Here is a 24,317-nt window from a genome sequence, read left to right as displayed (position 1 = left end):
TTTTCAATTCCCCATTTAATGTGGGTTTAACCAGCAGGAATGCACTGGAAAGTTCTCAAGCCTTTGGAGGTAACAGAGCCTTGGGACAATTTAGGTTATCTGCCTTTCTCCCTGAGGAGGATTTAAAGGGAGACTCCAAGAGAAACTGAGTCAGGATATACAAACAGGTCTGCCCAAGGCTGAGGAGTTCTGCCATGTTTCTAGAATTCTTAGATGCTACTCTTTTTTAAGTGACATGCCTGAATCAGGTCACACGTATACATTTCATGTAGTATGTCTTTACTTCCAATTCTCCAAGAAGCTATAATTAAATCAACAATGCACCTTAAACTTGATGAGATCTTATAACAGAGAACTATTATTTGATTTTAAGTTATTGCTCATGAATGGTCGGCAGGATGGAGCTTCCTAGTGCTGAATGATGCTTCCGAGTTAGGTCCAATGAACCCTATATGGCTGGGGCACCCGGCTGGCTCAGTCAATGGAGCATGTGACTCTTGATCTCAGGGTTATAAGTTCGAGCCCCAAGTTGGGTGTAGCGATTACTTAAAAATTCAATCTTAGGAAAAAAAACTCTATGGCTAAAATTCAAGAGAAATACAGGCAATAGCAACAGATTCAGGAAGGATTCAGATGTGTAGTTTTAGGACACCACTTGAAAATAAATATGCTCAATGTGCTCAAGGAAATAAAACAGAAAATTGAGAACCTCAGTAGAAGACTGGAAACCTGAGAAACTAACCAAAGGAGAAAGGTAGAACAGAAAAGTTACAGTGACAGAAATGTAAAGCTTAATTTAAATTAAGTGAGTTTAATAGCAAGTCAGATACAGCTTATGTGTATTAATAAACTGAAATATAACTCGCAAGAAAAAATTCAGGATGAAGCCCAAGAGACAAAAAAAAGTGAAAATGTACAGGAACATGTAAGAATACAGAGAAAGTTAACAAATACATGTACCTAGCATCTCAGTATATAGAGATAATGGCTGAAAAAGACGGATAAGAGACATCAACCTACAGATTCACAAAGTCCCAACATGGATACATAGGAAGAAAACCAGGCACAGACCTATTACACAAAACTGTTAAAAATCAAAAGCAAAGAAAAAATTTTAAGCAGCCAAAGGGGTAAAAAAAAAAAAAAACAAAAAAAAAAAAAAAACAAACAAAAAAAAACGGATGGGAAAAACATACTTTAAAATAATTATAGTCATTCTCTGGCTTGTAACATCAAAAAGGAGTTTTGCCTCTATCATTTTTTCCCCATGTTTGACAATCAGAAACTGTAGCCATAAGTGTTTGGTGTTTATTATTTTTGTGGTCATTCGTTATTTTTATTTTTTAAAATAGCAGGCAGAATGGTTTGGGTCCTCCCTGCTCAGCCTATAAACCTGGCATGAACTGGGCCATGCATTGTCTTATGTTCCCATACTCTCTCCCCTCCCTGTAAATCTCATTACCATCTTGCCTAATCACAGAATAATCCAACCTACTGTGGGCTCAGATTTAAATGAGCTTTGTCACTAGAATCTGGGGGGAAAAGAAGGGCCTCCAGAATCAGACAGATATAGGTTGAAATAATTATTTGGGTCCCCAGTGTCCAGAATAAGTACACCAGAGGTCCTCAATTAATATTTGTTAGTAGGTGGAGGGGATAAAGGGTAAAATGTATTCATTCTTCCATCTAATGAACTAGGGTGTGGGAAAATGACATAATTTTCCAAACCTTGCTTTTTTTGGCCTGAAAAATGGGATAATAGCACTTATCTGGCTGGGCTTGTTTTGAGGAATAATTTCTGTAACACGTACTTTCCTTTTCTCCTGTTTGCCTTTATTTACAAAGTACGCAACTTCTAAAACTCAATTCCCCAAATTCAGACACTTTAAAGAAAACCCACGAGGAAATCTAAAGACCTATTATTGGGTCTATTTGAATATAAAACAATATGCCACTCTATTGTCTAGCTTCTTGGTAATGTCTATGCATGATGCGCTGGAGACCTGGGTCCAGGATGTTGACTCAGACTTCTGGGTATCAGCCATGGTCTCTGTCTCATCTCTTTTAATCAAGCAACATGAAGCCTCAGAATTGTATTCTTGTCTCAAACATCCAGTGGGCATCATTTCCTTTTCCCTCTCATTTATTTCCTATACTATCCAAAGCTGTACACTCTCCTAGGATGCTTTTGAAGAGAATTCTAGGACTTCCTCCACCCATCCTTTTCTCTCCCAGTTTAGACATCTACGTGTTGGGTCTATAGACCATCTGCATCTCATTAGAGCACCTCCCCAGGGTTACATTTCAAAAACTATCTCTTCACTTCACCTGTGGGTTCTCTTTTTAGAATCCTTTGTATCTCCCCGTTGACCAGATCCATGATTCTTTTCTATTTGATTTTTCAAGGGCTTTGTGCTTCCTTTCTCCTCAGTGGGATGGATGTTTCCACACAAAGCCAAATGAGAATGTAAAACATCTGAATCCCTGGCCTGAAGAAGCACCAAGCTTCTGCTTTGCTAAGTAATACACTCCACGATTAATAATAAATAGCACATCTCCCTGTTACTTTTGGGGCTCAGTCTGGGGATGCTAAACACGTTAAGTTTAGCATGACCTTACCTGCCATTTCATGAACAAAAAACAGTACCTCGAGGTGCATTGCTGTTTCAGACAAACATTTAAAGAAAGACTCTCTAACCTTGTTTTCTTGTTTTCTCAGCGCAACAGTACAAGGTGGTTCGCTGTGATGCCACTTTATGAAGGACACATGATGGTTTTGAGATGGCTCTTGTAATGAAGTCTATCAGTGCCCCACCCAGGTCCCCTCATCCCCTTTTACCAGCTCAGCTTCCACAAGTGCGCTTTACTGCTGAGAGCTGCCACCTGCCACCTTCAGAGGACTGCCCTGGGCACAGGCACGGGCACCATCTTGCCCATATGAAAAGCTGAAAAATGCCTAGACTTTTGTCCCCTCATGCCCACCCCAGGGTTGCCTATAGACAATGACTGCTAGGTGTATAAACACAAAAGCTCAACTCCTATTCCTCAAGGCATCATTTATACTCCCCAGCACCCCCACAGGATCGGACTGAGTCTGGGAGTTCAGGTGAAATCACTCTTGCTTGGTTTCCTCCTCTTTCCCATCTCGCTTCCCCAACTCCCTTACTGGTCGATCCTGGTATCAACTGGTTGATCCCTTACCTCCTTTAATAAATCATTTGGACGCAAATGCTTAGCTCAATGACTGGCTTGGGAAAAAGTTACCAAGGACAGGTCTGCTATTTTCTTAGCTCTGGGCTTTAGGGCCCCTCATGCCTCCCCACGGTGGCACTCCCGGGAGGTGACAAGACCCCAGAGCGGCGGTCATCTCAGCCCTGGGCATGAAGCTCTGCATGCCTTTCAGCACTCCTGGGAGATCTTGGGGAGGATGATTGGCATCTAGAGAGGCCAGCTCTCATCAGAGGGGCCTGCAGCCTCCACAGATCCTCTAGCGGCTGGCCATCCCCACGTCAGCAGAGGTGTTTGACCTGAAGGGATCAGGTGTTCTGAGACAAGAGACTTCCTCGCGCTCTAAACAGCGTGGACCCAGAATCCACGTGAAGCTTCTCCCTGATGATTTGGTGCTGTCCTTGTAAAGCCAGCACTTGTTTACCCCCCAAAGGTACAGACAAGGCCCCAACAATGCCAGACTGAATTTCTCACAAGTCTGAATGATGAGTCTTAGACTTGGCTTTAGGTTGACCTAAAGCAAATAAAGTTACGGCTTTCTCTCCCCTGATTGATACACTAAGATTCATACTCGACAGAAGGTAGCTGAGGTGACCAGGTCCAGAAGCTCTACAGGAAATGGACATGATGATGGAGGTATCAGAGAGCATGTCAAGATAACGTGGAGACATTTTTAGGAATGGGGGCTCTTCAGTACACACAAGAAACACCAATTTTTTTGTGTTCTCTGCTCAGTCAATTATATTGAATACGACAAAGTCCACACTCTTCATCCCTAATTTAGGAAGTGGAACCACCCCCCCCATCCCCCTGATAATCACAAAACTCGGGAGTGGGGGCAGTTCCCAGCTGTGACAAACAAACAAACAAACAAAAACCCAGACCTCTTCTTCCATTGTATCAGTATCCACCAGTATATCCTTGCCCACAAAAATAATCTTTTCATGAATAAGGCCAGAATTTCAATACGATATACCAAACACCCACGAATATTTGTCTTTTCCTTTTGCTTTGTTCTTGAAGTTACAAGTTCAAATTTGAAGATGAGATCTATCAAAAAACCCCTAGGAGCCAGAGAATCCAATCACTGCTTTGCCTTTTAGAAGTCCAGCACGCCTCTCTGTAGAGAAAGACCTGGGGGAGTGCTGAGCTCTATTGATTTCATGGACTAATTTTCTTGCACCACATATTGAATGAGTGCTTCCTCTGTGCCCAGGAAATTAAGGCACTGGAAGATGTTTTCCTACATCTTTAATATGGAAACGTTTTTATTTAAACCCAGAAATAGAAGTGATGTCAGTTAAGGCTTATTGTACTAAAGTACTTGAGGTACCTGAAGGTTCTCCCTGGCCTCACTTAGTACTTGTTAGAAATGGTTTGGGGACTTCCTTCCAACTACCTATTCCCCAGGTCAGATTTTTACCAAACAAAATATTCAGAGGAATATATATATATATATATATATATATATATATATATATATATAATGTATAGTATTGTCATAATTTTTTTTTTATTAGCACCAATTCATCCTAAGTGACTAGTGCTTTTCCTAACTTTGCTTCTAAAATTACAAAAGAATGTAGGGCCCTGACCAAGGAATAAAACAAAGGTAATCACAGGGGCCTTAAATGAATTTGAATGCGTTGTGGGGTCTCAGCAAACACTAACCGACCCCAGCAGTTGACTATAGTCTGAGTTGCAACAAAGATTTCATCAGGCACCGTTGATTGAACTGGGTTGATAGCCCTTAGCCTGCTGTGTCACCTGAAAGAAAACTTGTAAATCCAGACAGAGAACCCGGGGGAGGTGGAACCGGGTTCTAATTCAAATGCTTCTGCTAAGAATAAGCACTGGGGACTTGTTGGAATGTCTTAGCACATTTGTGCTCCCCTTGGGTTACTAGGCAGAGCTGTTGACATAGAGATCACCATTTAGCCAGGGCACACGTTGAAGTTAGTGCAGTATGACCAGTCAATCAAGGGCACAATAACCAAAGACAAGACCATTAGTGAAGGCCCAATGATGTTTCCTGAGGGTGGGACCACTCACTTTCTAGCCCCTGTCTGGAAATGCTAGGTGGCAAAGTTTGCTCAAATCCTTCAGAAGATTTCAAGTCCTTTGGGAGGTACTATAAGCTATCACCACTGGAGTCTCCACTCACTTTCACCACCCCACCGAATAAAGGACGGGGCTGGCTCTTATGCACAGAGAATGTGTGTGCATGCACACACACAAACGTGAGACAAAGAGAGAGAGAGAGAGAGAGAGAGAGAGAGATCAATTCTTGGGTCTAACACTGGACCTTTTAAAATCAACCATACAATCATATTCTGAGCATCCTTCAGACAGTGCAATCCTGAAATACACATTATTCAGCACTGATGGAAGGCTTACCTAATATTTCTTTTTTTTTTTTAATTTTTTTTTAACGTTTATTATTTTTGGGACAGAGAGAGACAGAGCATGAACAGGGGAGGGGCAGAGAGAGAGGGAGACACAGAATCGGAAACATGGCTTACCTAATATTTTAAAGAAACAATCAAATGCTAATCTAGCTGACCTGAGCTCCAGCCCTCTATTAAGTTAGCTTCTCAAATAAATATTTTCATGAGGTACTTTCAGTTGGGTCCCTCCAGAAGCAGACTGCGAGGAAGAGATTTGAATGCAGGTAGTTTATTTAGGTGGTGATCCCGGGAAGGACCAATGGTAGTGTAGGGGAAGTGAGACAGGGAAGTTCACGTTACCAAGAAAGCTACTACTGGGGACAACTGAGACTCAATGCCATTGGCAAATTCTGAGAGACCGTGCGGAACCTACCTCAGAATTATTCTACAGAAGGAGTAAGAGGTATGAGTAATTACCTACCAAACGCAATCAATCATTTGTTGAAGGATGATGAGATAAACATTAATTCCTCCTCACCTCCAGTCTTCCCATATATATGAGTCAGTGGGCTTTGGAAGCCCAAGAAAACCCTGAGGCACAGTTGCAGGAGCCTGGGATTGGAAGCCAGTGGGTCAATATACACAGTGATGGTGTAAACATAATAAAATCCAGCTACCTCTTTTTTCAGGAGACGTGGATGGATTTAGCTTTTAGAAATATTTGGTGTAAAAAAAAAAAAGATTAGATTTCTGTTGTTTACAAAACTGAAGTGGAAAACATTTCCCCAGCACCCATCTTTAGATAAGGAGCAAAAGGGAGTAGGGGTTGTAACAGGATGGGTGATATTTGCATCTCCCAATGAACTTGCGTCCACTTTCACTTGATATACAATTAGAGCCATACCATCTAAGGCATTTCCCTTTTTGCCTTTGCTACCAGAACACTCAGAATCAGAGACATCTGTAGCTGCATTTCACCTAATGCAAACGTGGAAGCTGCATTTAACTCTCTCATCTGATCTAGTGTTCTCTTTCACTTGTTCGTGCCCTGCTTCTAAATCACTTGGATTCCTTCTAATTACTATTATTTACATCCTCCTGGCTTTCAGCAACGGTTTGATGTCATTTACAAAACTGCCCATCAAGAAGCATACATTTCTTTGGTCGAATCGTATATGAATGAACTAGTTATGGTAGCCAGATAGCCGCGCGAGGAAAAAACTAAACCGGGGTACTATTTTGTCTCTTTAAATAGGAGCTGAGTTTCAGAGCTGGGAGATTATCGGAGAATTTCAGCAAAGAAAACAGATCCAAAGTCAACACAATTCGTGACCCCAGCGCCTGGCTGATGTTGGGGGCTGGGTGGTGGAGGCTGTTGGTCTCAATTCTTAGCATACCCTTGGTACCCGCCCATTCTCACGTGTCACCAAAATCAAGGAAATGGTTTGTGACAGAATTTACATTCTGTTTGGAAAAGGCATTAACTTGCCCACTGGGGCTTTGTTCATCCTGGAAACCTGAATGAACGTAAGACCAACACCCAGAGATAACCACCGGCTGGACTCTGGTCTCCTCTCTTCCTGTTCAGCTTATATTTGACTTTAGTGCCTTTGGACCGAACCAATCATCTTTCACCTCCACAAAAGTCTTCCCCAAACAGGCATAATGACACCCACCGGCGATGTAATTCCCACTACAAACCCTTTTTTATCTCTTTCCAGCCAATGGTAGTCTGTCCCCCTGATGCTTTCCAGCCCTCTGCGGGTGTGAATGAGACAGTATCCGTGTGAAATTATGCTTGGATTGCACACACTGCTGTTTATTCATCCGGCAGCAATTTGGAGGCTGAGGCTTACAATTAGCTATTTGATCTTAATCAGTATTGTCCTTGGCCCCTGGTACACTGTGTCTTTCGGATACCATTTTTCCGGTGTTTGGATGGCCTATTTACTTAGCTGACACTGCCTGTGTCTAAGAGACAGGTCGGCTTTGAAAGATGTTCAGAAAGTACTAGTCATTTTACTTTTGTTCAAAATCAACCTGACACACACTCATTTGGTAGAGTAATTGAGTAACCTACGTCACTGGTAGAAACTTAGCTGCCCTCTACCTAGTGGACCTGCTTGGTGATAGTCTTCTAGGGGCCTCCCCAAATCTCAGGCTTCTGAGTCAGCTGCTGGGTTTGTGGTAGAAGGTGGGTCCTAATGCTAAACCCCCAGGGAAAATGTCTCCCAGCAGTATTGATTGCCAACTTTTCAACATATAAGAAACACTCACCATGAAAATGGCCCAGACTAGGCAATTCGGTTCTGTTTAGCCTTGGGGATGAAGAGAATGACCTTGCAGAAGAGTCCTAAGAGACTCTGCCCACTTAGTAATTCTCATCGCCACCATCACCATCACCAAAAGCCTTACTAGAGGAAGCTGTGACTGGGAACTGTGTGGCGTGGGATGTTCTCCTCTGCACTTGAGAAAGGCTAAGATTAGTTCTGCCAAATAGAAGGGAAAACACATACGGTATAGCCCTGTCCAAGCTCCTGAGTGCCTAGAGCGTAACAGACGCTCAAAAATGTTCGGCTACATGAATATATAAAGTGGCATGGATAATAGTGCCCACCCCGTGGAGATGTTGAGACAATGGAATGAGACAATGTCACATAAAGCACAGAGTCTGGCCTGTGCCGAGGACACAAATAAGAGCAACTACTGTTGTCGTTTTTCGTATTTGGAGGCCAGTGACAAGGTCTTATATTTTGCAGAGAGGAAGCTTTCATCTTCCGAAGCAGGGTGAGGGACAAGTGCTGATATCCCACAAGGCAGGAGCCTGTAGAGAAAAGTGGGGCCCCCCTCTAGCCTCTGTCAGGGGGCTGGGGTCAGTCTCAGGGTCCAGGAAGGCAGGGATATTTGTTCCCACCAGAAGCTCATTCTGCTTTGCTCTCATGCTCTTCTACTCTTTGCCTCCTCCAGTGCCTTCCCTCAGTGGCACACAGCCCGTCCCCGCTCTAATGGATTGCCTCTTCACCTCTTCAGACCCAAAATCAAATCGGCCTCCCGCGATAAGTCCTGCGTCAGTGACCTCATCTGCCGAAGCAAAAGCCAAGAGGGCCCCGTCAGGGGCAGGCGAATGGAAGCAAATTCTTGGTAAACCAGTGGCGGGTCTGGCCCTCTCCACACTGATGGGTGCTCCGTCCCAAGCTCTTAGAGACAGTCAGACTGGAAAGTTGACCATGTGGCCTCACTTGTCCTCTTGTTACTTGCTAGAATGCTGTCCATAAGGAGAGGGATTGCTGACTCGCAAAATATATCCCCTGTATGCCGACCACAAAGCATCTTACCCCGAATGGGATATGGCAACACTCTGGCTAAGAGGCTGGAGGCCCGCAGAGCTCATCAGAGTTGATGCTAAAGCGTCATGTCGTCTATGTAGACTCAGGTTCGCCCAACAAGGAATGATCCAAACGAAAAGGAAACTTTCTCCTGAATTATTAAACAAACAAATACCTTGATAACTACATAAAGGCAGTTTCTATTGTGTTCAGTTATAGCTTTTGCTTTTCAGATCTTAATCTAAACGGGATGGCATCCCTCTAAACACACCAAGAAGGATGTCAGAGATTCATCTCCATGTTAGGGACAGAAGTGGACGGGAGGCACAGGTGTAAGGAAGTGTATGAGGAGTTAGCAGTCCACTAGCTGATGGTCTTCTTGGGGCCCCTGAAATCTCTGAAGGCTCTGGGCCATCAAGTGCTTGTGGGTAACAACTATGGATTTCCCCAGGACTCTTCATGAAATTATCCTTCTGCGTCTGACACCATCTCAAGCCAGACTGCTCGAAACATATAATGAAACATTTAAGGGATGCCCTGGGGCAGCAGTCTCCTATATGACCACCAGGGGACTGACATAGGGCCCGCCACATGTGAAGTGAGTGACTTCTGAAAATCCGCATAAGAAAAAGGGAGGTTGACCAGATAACACTGATGCTTGGGCAACTGCCCTGGAGTTTCCAAATCCAGTTCCTCCCAGGGCATTACTCCATCCATCATTTCTCAAAGCCCCCACTCTGAGCTGCCCTGGTTACAAAGGCTCCTTATCCCTCATGCCCAGTGTGGGTGTCTTCTCCTGGGATCTAGGATTCCTCCATGACAACGACACTGGAAGTGTCTACTTGCCCTGATAAAACCAGATCCTTCTTGCCTGTATGCAAACGCAGAGGGAGCAGTTCTTAGTATCTGGCAATGATTTACAAACAGCAGTTCACAGAGGAAACTTAGAAAGTCGAAGGGAGAATGTTCCTAAGCCCTGGAGCCCCGAGAAAGGTGTGTCATAATCATCTAGTTTGTAGAAACTGGTGCTGTTCCCCTTACCCCTTATCTGGAGAGTCCCCTGCTTTCTGCCAAACTTTTAAATGGCCATAACAAACGAATAAACAAATGGAAAGTAGAAACAGACCTATAACTACAGAGAACGAGCTTGTGGTTGCTAGAAGGAAGGAAGTAGGGGATGGGCAAAATGGGCGAAGGGGAGTGGGAGATACAGGCTTCCGGTTATGGAATAAATAAGCCACAGGGACAAAGGCTCAGCATAGGGAAGACAGTCAATGATACCGTAATAGCAGCGTAGGGTGGCAGATGGTGGCCACAGTTGTGGTGAGCATAGCGTGACACATAAAGAAACTGAATCACTATGTCATACACCTGAAACTAATATAACATCATGCATCAGCTACACTCCAATTAAAAAAAATTTAAAAAACATAATGGCTCCTATTACTCAACTCAGCACCTTACATGGATTGCTTCATTGCATCCTCACAAACGCTCTGAGAAATATTTGGCATTATTTTTCTGAACTTTGTAAACAGGGAGAATGAGGCTGGAGTTAAATGACCTGCTCAAGGTCCTCTGGCTGGCAAATTGCAGGCTAAGAGTCAAACCAAGGTCTTTCTGGCCACAGAGCCCAAGCTCTCCACCCCGGGATGTACCATCTCCAGACTACAGACAAAGGTGCACCTGTCTTCCATAAATTAAGGACAAGACAGGCCCTTGGAACGGTGAAAACTCCAGGCAACTATTCCATTTTAACAGTGTCGCCCCTGAGTGATCTTGGGACAATCTGCACGAATCCCACCAAAGCTCCGCATCTTACGTCTCTGATCGGAGAGGTGATCATGACCCACTGTTGGCCTCGGCACATTCTCACTGCATCAGCATTACCGTTTCCATGAAAACCCCCAAGTTCCCAATCACTTATTCTGATGAGAAATGCGGTTGCCCCTTTGAAGCTAAAGTATAAAGTGTGCCTCTCATCTGGGGCTCTTTCTTCCCAGTCCTTGGGACAGGCTAGCGGGAAACCTTCTGATGCTCCAAACCCCAAACGAATCCAGATTCCCCCGTTTTCTTTAATTGGTGGAAGCCGGTTTGTTTTGTTCAAAGCGCGTCAGAGCCCGCAGTGTGAGCATTGTGCCCCAAGATTTAGCCCATTTCATCGTCCTTCATTAGGATGCAGGGGAGAGCCCGGGCATCGGCAACTGGGCCAGAGGAACAAAGGCAACATGGAAACTGGAACGGGGCAATGAAGCCCTCGCTCTCCACTTTTACAGAACAAGATTCCCACCATTTACTCAAGAACTTAGTTTGTCCTTGTGCCCCATACAAAGAAACAGGAAACTTCAGAGGGAAAAGAGGTGGGGGGGCAGTTTCTTACGCGGTGGCCCAGGGAGGTTGGGGTCACTGAGGGTGTTGGCAGGAGGCTAGCTTGGCCCCAATGCTGAGGAGCGGGCCACTCCCGTTTTTTGCTCTCAGAGGAGGTCACCCGAGAGCAGGGGAAAGTCGCTCCTCCTTGGGAAACAGTCTGAGGAGACACCTGGGGGCGAGGGGGCAGCACCTATGGTCCAACTGCACTGGGGGCTCTCACAGCCTCTCCACAACTGAAGGCGCCCACCTGCGCGGGTGCTTGCTTCCTCCTCTGTCTTCACAGCCCCAGGAAGTCCGGCCATGAGATCTTCCCTCAGACCCACTTATCTCCCTTGGAGAAGAAATCCATTTTCAACTTGACAAGAGCAGACCCTTGTCTCTCAAATGCGAGTTCTAATTCTTAATCTGAGGACTGGTGTTTATAACAGCTCATCTCGTAAACTGGTGAAACCTCTTAGTGACAGTTTCAGCAACAGCTCTCCCAAGTTTAAATATGTGTGCCCTTTGAACTAACAGCTCGACAATCTAGGAATTTATCTTACAAAAATGCCTCTCCATATGAACCAACCAGGTAGATGTTAGGATATTCACTGAAGCTCTCTTTATAATAATACATTAAATACGGCATCAAGTCCATCTTAAGGGATTAGATGAATACAATTATATATATATATATCCCTATGATGGAATACACAGAAAATCACCCCCCCCCTTTTTTTTAATGAGGTAGACCAACATGGAGTGGCCTGGAAAAAAATATCCATGATACAGGCACTGAAAACAGCACACTGAAAACAAACTTTTGTTTGAAACAGGCCTTCTTAACCTTGGCATGACTGACATTTGGGCCAGATAACTCTGTGGTCTGGGTCCATGCGTTGTAGGATATTTAGTGGCATCCTTGGCCTCCACCCACTAGAAGCCCGTGACATCCCCCCACGTCCCACCCCCACCCATGATGACAACCAACAATGTTTCTAGAGGTTGCCAAACGCCCCTGAGGGTGGAAGTTGGGGGCAAACTCATCCCCAACTGAGAATCACTGGTTTAAAATACTGGTTTCTCAACAACTTAGGTTTGTACATTATAGCAAAAAGTCCAGAAGGACCGTAGTAACAGTCTACTAGGGTCGGTTAGGGAAAGTCATGTTCTCTTTATTTTAAACACCTCTGGACTATTTGATTATTTTTATAGGCACATATTTCTTCTGTAAGTCAGTATAAAATCTATTTCTATTCCAGTCCCACTCACATTCTTAACTATACACAAAGAAAAGAATGAGAATAGCTTCTATCGAGAGACAGGGAGTCAGGATGCTCTTTAGAAAAGAGTGACAGGCAGAGCTTACCTGGGAAGGTAAGTCCTTTGAGAGGAATACATAATGGACCATGAGGCCATGACCACAGCTTATCAATTGTTCACCCACAGTTCCACTGAGCCACATGGCGAGAACCATGTCTGGGAGACCGTGACCAACATGGGAAATGTGGCATTCTAGCGTCTCGTTTTGAATTTCAGTGCCTCGCGCTCTCTGCTTCAAATCCTTCATCTGTTAAAAGGGGCATCCACCTTTTCACAAAGCCTTCAGGAGGGCAGACCATTAAAGCAGCATCTATGATGTGGTTGCCCTTCATCAGATTTGGTACTACATAAATAAAAGATGGAATTCTCATTAATATTTGACTCGGTGCTTTTAAAGCTCTTTTGTAAAACAAATGTCTACTCCAATTTAGGCATTTCAAAATGTACAAAGAATCCCAGAATGCTTGAGTTTCTTGTTCATTTTGAAGGAATTTCCTCCAGGGAGATTATTCCAGTTCAGTGGTATACTCAGGAGGAAAACAATAATGTAAATCTTTTTTTTTTTTTTTCCTTCTTGGTTTTTCTAACTAATAGGCTATTCTAGAAATCTGCTATGGTTTGTTCAGAAATTACAAGGTAAACTGTCACAGCTAATTTTTGTGACGTTCCCCTCATTGAGTTAGTGGGGACTCCTGCTGAATTTCCTAGAAGGAAAAACAAACCTAAATCTTATTTAAAAAAAATAATAAAACATTTGGTCCCCCACATGAATGCCAGCAAATGATGTATCAGATACCCACCACCAATACCCAGTACCTTCACCCAGTTACAACTACAAGGTACGAAGGGAACTATGGTTTTTTAAGGACATTTTAAAAAGTAGCTAGGAAGAATTCTCTTGTGCATCTATGCTGGTGTTTTGAGATCAGATGTGATTTGAGCCAGTTTGTGACTCAAGATATGAATCAGTGTGTAATGACATAGTTTCCATTCTTTCTCATTGTATGTATTTGTTTTGTTTTGCTTTGTGTTCTGGACAAAATGGAAAGGCTGAAAAGTCAATGTTTGACTCATAAGCAACTCATAAATATTTTAGTCACAACTTTTGATCAATTTCTACCCTTCCCTCCCCCCGCCCCCAAATCCTCACTGTGCCCTGATTTGACCCAGCTTCTTAATGCATTTTGGCTTCTTCGATAATACTTCACTTCTCTCCAATTTTACCTTGTTTTTCAAAGCTCTAGTATTGTGTAATTAGTTCATCAAGAAATTAAGCCTTCCCCCCTTTTCTTGTTTCTCGCTCTGAATAGAACCCTTTAAAGCTCAGGATCTGCCACTGTCAAGATTCCAGATTCACTCTCTACACGCAATTTCAAAACAAAGAGAAAGCGCATTTCTCTTCCCTGCCCTGCACACAACACAGCAGGTTCCAACGAGGCAGGAGCCATGAAGCAGAACATCTTTTTCTAAGCCCCCAGCATAACCATGCTCAGGTCAGCCGTGCCAAGCCAAATCAAGGGATGGTTTCAGCACCATGCAATGACACACTCAAGGGTACGCTATTGACGCCACGGCTTCCGTCTGCCTTGTTGATAAGGACGACTGATCAAATTGACTGGAAAATGTCTGAACTTTATAGAATGCCATCAGACCAGGCACCTTATAGGACAACCCCAAAGTACCCGTGCATGCTAGTCTATATGGTTTTGCTTCCATTGGCCTGCACCTGAGATCTCCTTGACTATTCAAGGGCTACTGGAACCACTCATCCCCACATACACAGAATGTCAGTCATGTTCTCCCGCTCATCCAGGGCAGCCCTGGGTCAATGGCTGATTGCAAGGGGGATACGGAAGCCCAGCTCCTTGCTATAAAGCCAGGATACGTGCAGAGGTATAAATTACATTCCAGATTCCACTGAGGCTAGATTTTGCCTAAAATCACACCTTTGCTTGGCTTCCCTCCCTTCCCAGTCCAGCTTCCCCGCTCCCTTGCCAGCTTCTCTGGGAGCACATCCTAATACATCTCCTGACTCATACTCACCACACAGGATCTGCCGGGGGGAACCCCTGCCTATGCCATTATCTGCCCTCCTTTGCTTCCTCCCCCTGCCCCCCTCCCCAAATTTTGATTCTTCTTATTCTTGTGCGCATCTCATTCTATGCTGATAGTTGCAGTCCATGACACCTGTTTCAGGTCTCAAACTTTGGTTGCGACACATGTCATACACAAGGCTTGGTGACCAGTGACCCTTGATAAATGATTGCTGGCCATGATGTTGAGTTCCTCTCTGCTGATGGCTTCAGACCATGCAACAACATACTGGAATCTATAAATGCTTCCCTGGGGCACAACTCCAAAATTCAGATCTTGCAAAGGACAGGGAGTTCAGACTGAGAGCCACAGGAGATTTTATGATGGTGGCTTTCTCCTGTTGGCACTTCTTCCGTGTTTTTGAGCTCTGAATATTATTCAAGCCCTTGAAGGCATATCTTTTTGAGAACTATATGCAGCGGGGGAGATGTGGAAATGTCAACGGGAAGACCTAAGTGGTTCCAAATATCCTGACTCAGAGGCAGCCCAGCCCCGAGAACCACTCGACGGGAATGTCCACATTATGTGCCACCCTGGACACACCGTCCTAAACACCAAGAAACAACATACTTCATAAGCTCCCAGAGCCTTCTTCATGCCAGCCCCATGTGACTCCTCAACCCTCACTCCAGAAGCATACTCACGATTTTCACAGTGCTGCCCGGTGTAGCCTGCCAGGCAGGCACATTTGTAAGATCCGGTTTTGTCAAGGAGGCAAGTGCCATCATGGAAACAGGGAGAAGAGGAACATGCTGTAAGAGAAAAGGCAATTTCCCTCAGCGTCACTGCGGTGAGTCAATTTCCTCAAGCCTGGAGCCTCGACCAGGGTCTTTCACTTGCCTTTTGCAGTCTTCTTGCAATATTTTTACTTCTTTTACTGGATCCACATTACCGTCACTTGAGAATGCCTAAAATCGGTGCTTATCTGATGTTATTTGATATTTTCAAAGGCCCCAGAAGTATGCTTCTATGGTCTGAAAAGCCCAAAGCCAACATAAACAGGCACACCACAGGATTAAAGTGGAAGCATGCCTTTACCCCTCCCATAAAGACTCCAGGGGGAGACAGGCGTCCTCAGGCAGCTTTAGATCCTTTTTTTTTTTTTTTTTTTTTAAGAAAGCTCAGGGTCCTGGGTACTAGGGGAAGGAACTGGAAGATCTCCATGACACTGTCAAAAGCGTACTTGAGAATTTCCTAACATACATTCTGTAAACATTAGTCTCTTGAGATGTTGATACGTTCAACTAAGAAAGGGTTCTAAGCTCAAATATGGTGGGCAAGTGCTACTGGTATTAAATGGCAACGAACCAGATTTCTTTACTGCAGAACTTCTCAGAATGTTCCATGTCCTAATGTGCACTGCAGATATCTAAGAAGGCACATCATGTCTGGCCTTTCCCAAGCTTATCTGGCCTCAGAACCTACATTTTACAGGGAACTATTCTTCTGCAGAGAATACTTTGGGAAACAGAGGTCTGTGTCCTAACCACTAACCCTCCATTCATTTACCCTGACATGGAAATAGATCGCTGGGTCCAGTTCCACAAGCCCAAACTGAGTGCTTGCTCTGTGTGAGGCAACTGGAGAGACAGAAAGATGAACAGGACACGTGTTTACCAAATCAGGGCTTTTTGACAAAAAATACACGACTATCACCTGAAGCGTAATTCACTTAGCGTTGGGAAAGGGGAGAGAGTGTTGTAAGACGTTCAAAATAGGGCAAAGTCACAACCCGTTGGACCAAGAGAGAAGGTTCAGCAGAGGAGGATGAATGGGAGACAAACCCTGAAGGCTGGGATTTGATGCACAGGTGTGGAGGAGGTGACATTAGCCTGAGGAGAAAATTCAAGTACACACGTGCAAACAGGGTGTGTGAGAAGCCACAAGTGCTACTCTCCACTTGACGACGCAGACCAGCATTCCCCAAATTCTCCAGAGGGGGCTGAGGAGTCCACTTCGGGGGGGGGGGGGGCCCGCCAAGACCCTCCTGGCCCTGCCCTTAGTCACAGGGTCACAAGCTGGCAAGCTGCCACTGCTTCTACCTGGCTTCCCCGACAGCCAGCCCTGCTGTCTGTCACGAGTACCCACACAAGTATCTCAAGTATGACCCCTCCACCCCCTGCCCAGCCTCGGCCAGCCACGTATTACCAAGGGGGTGGATCAGCCGGAGGCTGACCACACCACACCACAGAAGCACACTTCCAGAACCCCCAGGCCCGCACAGCTCTACAGGGGACATCCTCTGTGAAGGCAGTGGGCACACAGGGGAGCCGCAGCTGCTGAGAGCTCACGTGGAGACATTCCAAGGGATGGGCAGGTGGGCGGGGGGGGGTGGTCTCCCAGTCTCACCAAAAGGACAAGGCTGCAGAAGGATGATCCCACTGCCACCATCACTCTTCCTGAGTCTTTCGTATCATACCTTCCGTAGGAAGCCACAGCGATCAAAATGCCACAACAATGCCTAATTGGGTACTTAAAAAACCCCAGAACTTTAAGCCTGGCCTTAGTTTGTAAAACCTGATGCAATTCAATCTCAGAACAGTGAGAGCTGAGGGGGTTTCCTTAGAATGGAGCGTTTTGCTCATTTTGGTCAAATCCTACTTCCTGATATGAATAGGGCAGGAGTTAAAGTCAAGCTCAGAGTTGCTCACAAAGTAAGTGGCCCTCACCACTGAGTTAAACACTTTTGATGCCTATCTTGCAGATAATAGAGGGAGGCTCAGGGCAGGCCTAGGGTTGGGCAGCTATTGAGTGCATCCTATGTACCAGACACTGGGCTACATTCTTCGTCCACTCCATCTCCCAGAGCCTCCTTAATGGAGCAGGATCTAGGCATATTCCCTTATGTGCTGATTAGGAAACTGAGGCCCAGAGAAGTAGAATTTACCCCAGGTCACACGGCTTAATCTGCCAGAGCTCCAAAGCTAATGCTCTTAACCATGAGATTCCCCCCAGTGTGATCCATAGAGCCAACCGCTTTGTGACCTTGGACAAATTACCTACCCTCTCCCTGCTCCAGCATACGAGGGCGTCCATAATTCCTAGCTATGCTTCTGGTGAACATCTGTGAAATATACCTCACCATTTCTTTCTTCCTTCTCGATGTGTAGGCTGCTTCTGAGAACTCAGCCCACTGGGTTTTAATAAGGCTGAGCAGGGAGAAGGAGACGTGCACAGAAAGGAGATGTTCGTCTGGGGCACAGCCACAAGATGCTACACTTGTCTCCACGGCCTTTACCTGTGATCTCCTCAAATACAGCATGGAAGCCATCAAAATTCTTGGAGCCATCTGAATGGAAGAGGATGTGGAGCGAAGAGTCTGTGCTCCGGATAGGAGCTGGCCGCTCATTGCCACAGAAGCGTTTGATGATCCGGCCATTGCTGCTGTCCCCGTCACGGACCTCAACATAGTCATACTGGCACATGTAGTCGAACTCCAGACTCAACATGATGAACCTGTGGGTGGAGAGAGTGACAGCACAAAACAGGTGGACCCTGACCATCCTGAGACTCCTGAGACCCCTGAGCAAGTTCCAGACCAGATGATGAACAGATCTCAGAAGGGTGGTACCACTGGCCTGATCTGATAGAAAAAGGGTCCTGGACAATGTGAGATGAGATGAATTTCTTTTAACAGAGGGGCATGTATACGTCTGCTGTCCCCATGTGTATGTGCATGCCCAGACAGAGGGAGTACCTATTCCATTCAGAGAATCTCTGCACATAGCTGGCCTCTCTTACAGGGGTACTTTTCCACCCATTCTGCCTGGCTGGTTCCTTCCTATCCTCAGGCCTCACCTTAAATATTCTCTCCTCGAAGATGCTTCCCTGACAACTCTTTCTAAAGGAGATCCTCTGTTCTCTTCATAGTGAGGATACTAATTTTAACTCCTCAAATTTATCTTCTTGATTTTGTGAGTGTGTGTGTGTGTGTGTGTGTGTGCGCGCGCGCGCATTCACATGCATGAATCCCTATCTTCTCCACTAGACTGCAAATTTCTTAGTGTAGGAGAGAACATCTGTCTTATTCCATCAATGTTTTGATTGTGCCTAACACAGTGCCTGGCATATAGAGATGCCAAGCAAATATTGATGAAGATATGGTTGAATAGATACTATAGTATAATTTTACAACTGAAGAATGGAAAAAGTATACATTGCCTTGCAAAACTCAATAAAAGAACAAAATCTCTGCACATTCTTCTATTTTAATGGAAGGATATGAAGGTAATTATCCTCTGGGTAGCAATAATTCTTACCCCAAAGAGTAGAAAAGGTAGCACTATATCTGAATTTCAGAAATGGGGGAGATCTGATAAACGTGTGTTTGCCTAAAAGGGTCTCAGGTTTGGAAATACTGGAATACATCAGATCAAAAAAGCAGAAGATGAACGCAAGCTTCCACTACCAACAGACAAGACAGGAGGCAGCCACATCCCAGAGCAAGAGAGGAAAAGCCATTTTTCAAAATATTCCCAAGGGAATGCCTGGGTACTGAGTTCACAGAATATACATCTTTATCTTCTCCTTCGAGTTTTGGAGAAGAAGCAGGAAAAGACAGAAGAGTGCACAACTGCCACCTGAAAAGCTGGGACAAGGGTCTATTTCTACCACTTGGGGTGAAATGCTCAATAGTCAGGATTAGAGAACACTAGAACATAGTGAATCAGTATATTTTAAATGCACCTAAGGATCTTACGGAAAAGAAGCCCTCTAACTACGTATGGCTAGTGTTTGTTTTACAAAGTTTTTATCACAAAACTTTTTGTAAAGGACTGTAAGGGCCATTAATCATGCTTTGTGAAACGTGGTCTAATATCTAAGGACCTGACTTCTCATCCAGATGCCACTGCTAGGTCACAGTGGGCCTTGACAGATGAGTTCTTTCTCCAGACTTTAGTAACTCTGTCTGAAAAGGGAAGGAGGAGGGACAAGGCCACCATCCAAAAGAGACCACAGCTTTTTCTGAGACCAAAATATGAGACAGTCCAAGTTGTATTTATGTTCATACCCTCGTTCATTCATGTACTTAACATCTATCTGTGGCAGGCCTGCTCTGTGGCTGGCGCTGTTCTAGGTGCTGAAAGCACAGCAGTGACCCAACTAAATATACCCAACTAGTGCCTGCCCTAATGGAGAGTAGTTCTGATTTGGTGAACAAATAATAAGCAAGGAAACCAGAATACAAGGTAATCTCCTAGAGTATTAAACACTGTGAATAAAATAAACTGGGTAAGAGCATGAAGAGTGACTGGGGAGGGTAAGCTTTGTATGCAATGTGGTCAAGGAAGACCTCTCTGAACTTGCTATCTGGGCAGATACTTACATGATGAAACAGAGCCAGTCATGTGAAGGTCATGGGGAAGAGAGGCCCAGGCAGGGGGCTCTGCAAGTGCAAAGGCCCTGAAGCAGTAATGAGTTTGGTGCATTTGAGGAACTGAAAGAAGGTCAGGGATGCTGCGTGATGGAGTGTAAAGAGGAGACTGGAATGAACTAAGGAGGAGAGCAGGATCCAGATCCAGCATCCTGAATCCAGATTTGATTCCAAGCCTCATAGGAAAAAACCGGTTTCGACAACAGAACTGGACTTAGGATTTTAAAGGGTCACTCTTGTCACTGAGGAGAGAAAGGAGCAGAGCTGACAAGAGTGGAAACATGAGCCAGTTAGGAAGCCATGAGAGAACTGAGGTGAGATTGTGGTGGCATAACGTGGAATAGCGGCACTTGAGTCAGATGCGGATGGATTTGAGATTATTTTACAGGTAATAAAATAGATTTTGTGGTGGTCTGGCTGTGGTAGGTGATAGAAAGAGGGGCATCAGGGATGACCGCTTGGCTTTTGGTCTGAACACTGTACATATGCATCAGTGTTTCCTATTATTATTATTATCACTGGGCAGCAGGTCCAGATTTGACCAGAAGGAAAGAAATCTACCTATTTGCAGGCCTCCCTAGGGGCGTTCCCAGGCAGGTGATGTGCTTCTCCAATCCCTCCACCATTTTGGGTTTTTGCTTGGGGACAGATTTCCTTTATATCCTGGATCTTGGAGAAGCTCCTCCTTTAAGGGGACCCTTTAAGGGGACCATCTGGCCTGGTCCCTGAGGTGCTGAAATAATATGCAGCATTTAACACCTCCCCTCACCATCTCTGGCAGACCCCACCTGAAGCACCTTAAGCAGAAGGGTGTGGGCCTTCAGATGTTCCTTGTGCTAACCTTCCTCTAGAAAAGTCCAATTGATGAGACTCACTCCCAACCCCAGATCCTACAGGAATGGGGAGACCAGCCACTGAGGGCCAGCCTTGATGAGGAGAACTGAGAAGGGGACCTGTTTTGCTGGATCCTTCCCGGGCAGGGTACCATGCGGTCCCTCCTAGAGGATAGAAAGTCATTTGAGGAGCCAGCTGGAATGTGGAAACTTCCACTGATCCATACAGAAAATACTTATTGAAAACCCATGCCCTAGAAGATTAGAAATTTCCATTACTGCCAACCTCCCCCCCGGTTAGAAAAGGAAGAGCTAAGTGGACAATATCCCTAGAAATCCTAGGGGTGAGTGGGTCACTCTGATTCCCTAGAGAGTTAAAGGAGAGGTGTTTGCCAGGAAAAAGGAGATACACTGGAGGCAGGGAGAAGTTCTTTCAACGTTCATTCATGCAACAAGTATCTATCAAGCACCTATGATGTGTACTGCGTACTGTTCCCAGCACTAGGATGCAGCAGTGAACAGTTCTCTCTTGTGTTATTTATCTACAGTTACAACAAGACTGGATCTACACTTTGTACTATGGCATAAATTGCATATTTGTGAGGACCCCAAAGCTTCATAAGAAGAGATGACTTATCTTCCATGCAAGTGAAAAAAATTGGTTTATTTGTTACAGATGTGGTGGTTGTTTTCTGAGGACATCAGCGAAAGGAGCTGATGAGTATAAATTCCTTGAAGGTTGGATCCGTGCCTTTTAATTTTTTCACTTTCCTCCCATAGAACCCAGCCCAGTACTGGGTGAACAGGAAGACTTGGTAAAGATTTGTGGATGGGTAGACTGCTATCAGTATTCTGTTTTGTTGGTGTTATCCTTGGTTCAAAATTACCTAAGCAACCCCTGTTCTAGGGCAGTGAATGACAAACATTTCATTGGTCATAGTTTTGACCAGGTTTATTCCATGGAGTTGCCAAGACGTTTAAAAACAAACAAACAAACAAACAAACAAAAGGCTCCATTGTACATTTTCTGAATAAGGTACATTTTCTGAATTTTCTGATGGTTAGCCTTTGGTCACTAGGATCCAGGGCACTCAGTCCTCTTACTGTGTTTCCGTATAACCTCAAACTCCCTAATTCTGATCCCAGCCCCTTCCCTTACCTTAGCTGGATGATGAACCCAGGTTTGGCATGAATGGTCCATTCACAGTGAGCATTTAGAGGGTAGCTCTCCAACAAAATCTGACCCTTTGAGGCTCGCAGAACCTGGCCACATCCTGGGAAGAGAAGATTGGGGCATGGAAATTGGAATAAACAGGAAAGAGATGGCAGAAGGTCTCAAAGAGCCTTTGTGCTCATCCCACACCCCTGAGAACAGAATGGAGAAGGAAATTACTTTCTCAAGCACCTGGCAATGTGCTAGGAAGTTTGCATAGGTTAATTCACTTAATCTACTCAACAGCTTGAAAAGGGAAGTAATATCATTCCAGTTTTCCATCTGGGAAAATGTATAACAAGAGAGTTAAAGAAATAGCTTGTTGAGGAGCTCCTGGGTGGCTCAATCAGTTAAGCACCTGACTTTGGCTCAGGTCATGATCTCACGGTTCGTGGGTTCGAGCCTCGAATCGGGCTCTGTGCTGACAGCTCAGAGCCTGGAGCCTGTTTCAGATTCTGTGTCTCCCTCTCTCTCTGCCCCTTCCCCATGTGTGCTCTTCTTGCTCTCTCAAAAATAAACATAAAGAAATTAAAAAAAAAAAAGAAATAGCTTGTCGAGCCACTAAGTGACAGAGCAGAGGTTCAAACCTAACTGTATCTGAATATAAAGTCCAAGCCACTCTATCATTCTGCCTCCCCAAGACTTCCATATGCCAACCTGCTGACTCCACCCTGAAAGGCTTTATTTTTAACTATTTAGAGAGAGAGAGAGACAGCATGAGTGGGGCAGGGGTAGAGAGAGGGCAAGAGGAGGAGGGAGGGAGGGAGAGAGAGACAGAGAGACAGAGAGGGAGAGAGAGAATCCTAAGCAGGCTTTGCACCATCAGCATAGAGCCCAACTTGGGACTTGAACCCACCGACTGTGAGATCAAGACCTGAGCTGAAGACTTATGCTTAACCAACTGAGCCACCCAGGATCCCCCACCCTAAAAGGCTTTGAAAGTAGACACAGGGGCCTTTGTCTGAAGCCTAAATCTGCATAAGACCCTTGGTCTGTGTTCCCTGAACATGCTCTACTCTGCAAATATAACCCCAAAGCAACTCTTTCCTGACCTCTTTCTATCCACTTAGAACATTTATGTGTCAATTTTTGTTCTACGTGCAATTATGTAATAAATGCCTCTTTAACACATGACCCCAGAAGGGGGACATGCTCTCCACCAGCTGGGCTGCATTACTGGTTTTCTATTTTTTTCCTAGCCCCCAGCCCCTTTTTTCCAGACAAACTTTCATGAAAACCACCAATTAGAAAAACATGGATCCAAGAGGTTCTTCTGCTTGAAACTGGGGGTCAAAAGCCCTCCACCCTCACTATCGCCCTGGTTCCTTGAGTTACCTCCCAGGAATCACTAAGATTTGAAAACCACTGGACTAAGTCTTCATTAAATTACGTCATATTCTCTAGTGTTAAGATAAGCACAGGTGTGCAAGATGCACCCTAGTTTCACAAAAGAGTTTGGGGAAAATGTCTTGAATTGGTTTATAGGAATAAAATTATCTGGGTCATGTAAGTAAACACTATTTTCTACCAGAGTTGTCAAACTACAATCCATGGGCCAAATGTGGCTCACTGCCTGTTTTTGCACATAAAGTTTTATTGGAACAGAGCCACACCCATTTTTTATTCATGGTCTACGGTTGCTTTCAAATTATAATGCCAGAGTTGAGCAGTTCTGACAAGAAACAGACAGCAGGGTCGACAAAAATGAAAATATTTACTAGCTGCTCCTTCACAGATAAAGTTTATCTAACCCTGCTCTATACAGAAATCCAGTTTGACCTCATAAACTCTAGGTATGCAGTTACACTCAATAGCTCCTCCCCCCAAAGTATAAATTCTCATCGCTTAGAAGAAAAATATTAATGTCAGTGGATACTGCTCCATGGCAAGATGGTGGTGGTGACATTTCTACAATGTCAGGGAAAGAGCTCAGATTCTGCTTCCGATGAGCTGTGAGGTGTGAGGCTTCGGCTTTTGTGACACCTACTGCCAGGCTGGTTGCACAAGTCATGTCTTTGCTCGGACTTTCACTTTTGCTGCTGTCCTGGTCTGCCAGGGAGAAGCATGGTCCACCACTTTCCACTGGGGGTCCTCGTCCCGCCCAGCCTCCGCCATCCCTCTCTGCAATCCGTTTCACCAATATTTGAGTCTCCACACAGCAGCCAAAGCCACCTCTTAAAGAGATAAATT

General features: G+C 44.8%; 1 protein-coding gene across 1 annotated transcript in view; it reads right to left on the bottom strand.

Moving 5' to 3' along the window:
• Positions 1–24,317, bottom strand: part of PAMR1 (peptidase domain containing associated with muscle regeneration 1) — a 75,820-nt gene that overhangs the window by 11,573 nt on the left and 39,930 nt on the right. Inside the window, exons 4-6 of the mRNA XM_040495443.1 lie at positions 22,074–22,188; positions 17,946–18,163; positions 15,352–15,459 (exon numbers count right to left, since the gene is read on the bottom strand). Of these exons, the coding sequence (XP_040351377.1) occupies positions 15,352–15,459; positions 17,946–18,163; positions 22,074–22,188 (441 nt within the window). The remainder of the gene's footprint in view (positions 1–15,351; positions 15,460–17,945; positions 18,164–22,073; positions 22,189–24,317) is intronic.

The sequence above is a fragment of the Herpailurus yagouaroundi genome, unplaced genomic scaffold, assembly GCF_014898765.1.
Source record: "Herpailurus yagouaroundi ecotype Mexico unplaced genomic scaffold, PumYag 187, whole genome shotgun sequence".
NCBI lineage: Eukaryota > Metazoa > Chordata > Mammalia > Carnivora > Felidae > Herpailurus > Herpailurus yagouaroundi.
Note: the sequence above shows the minus strand (reverse complement) of the source record. Positions and strands in the feature narration are given on the sequence as shown.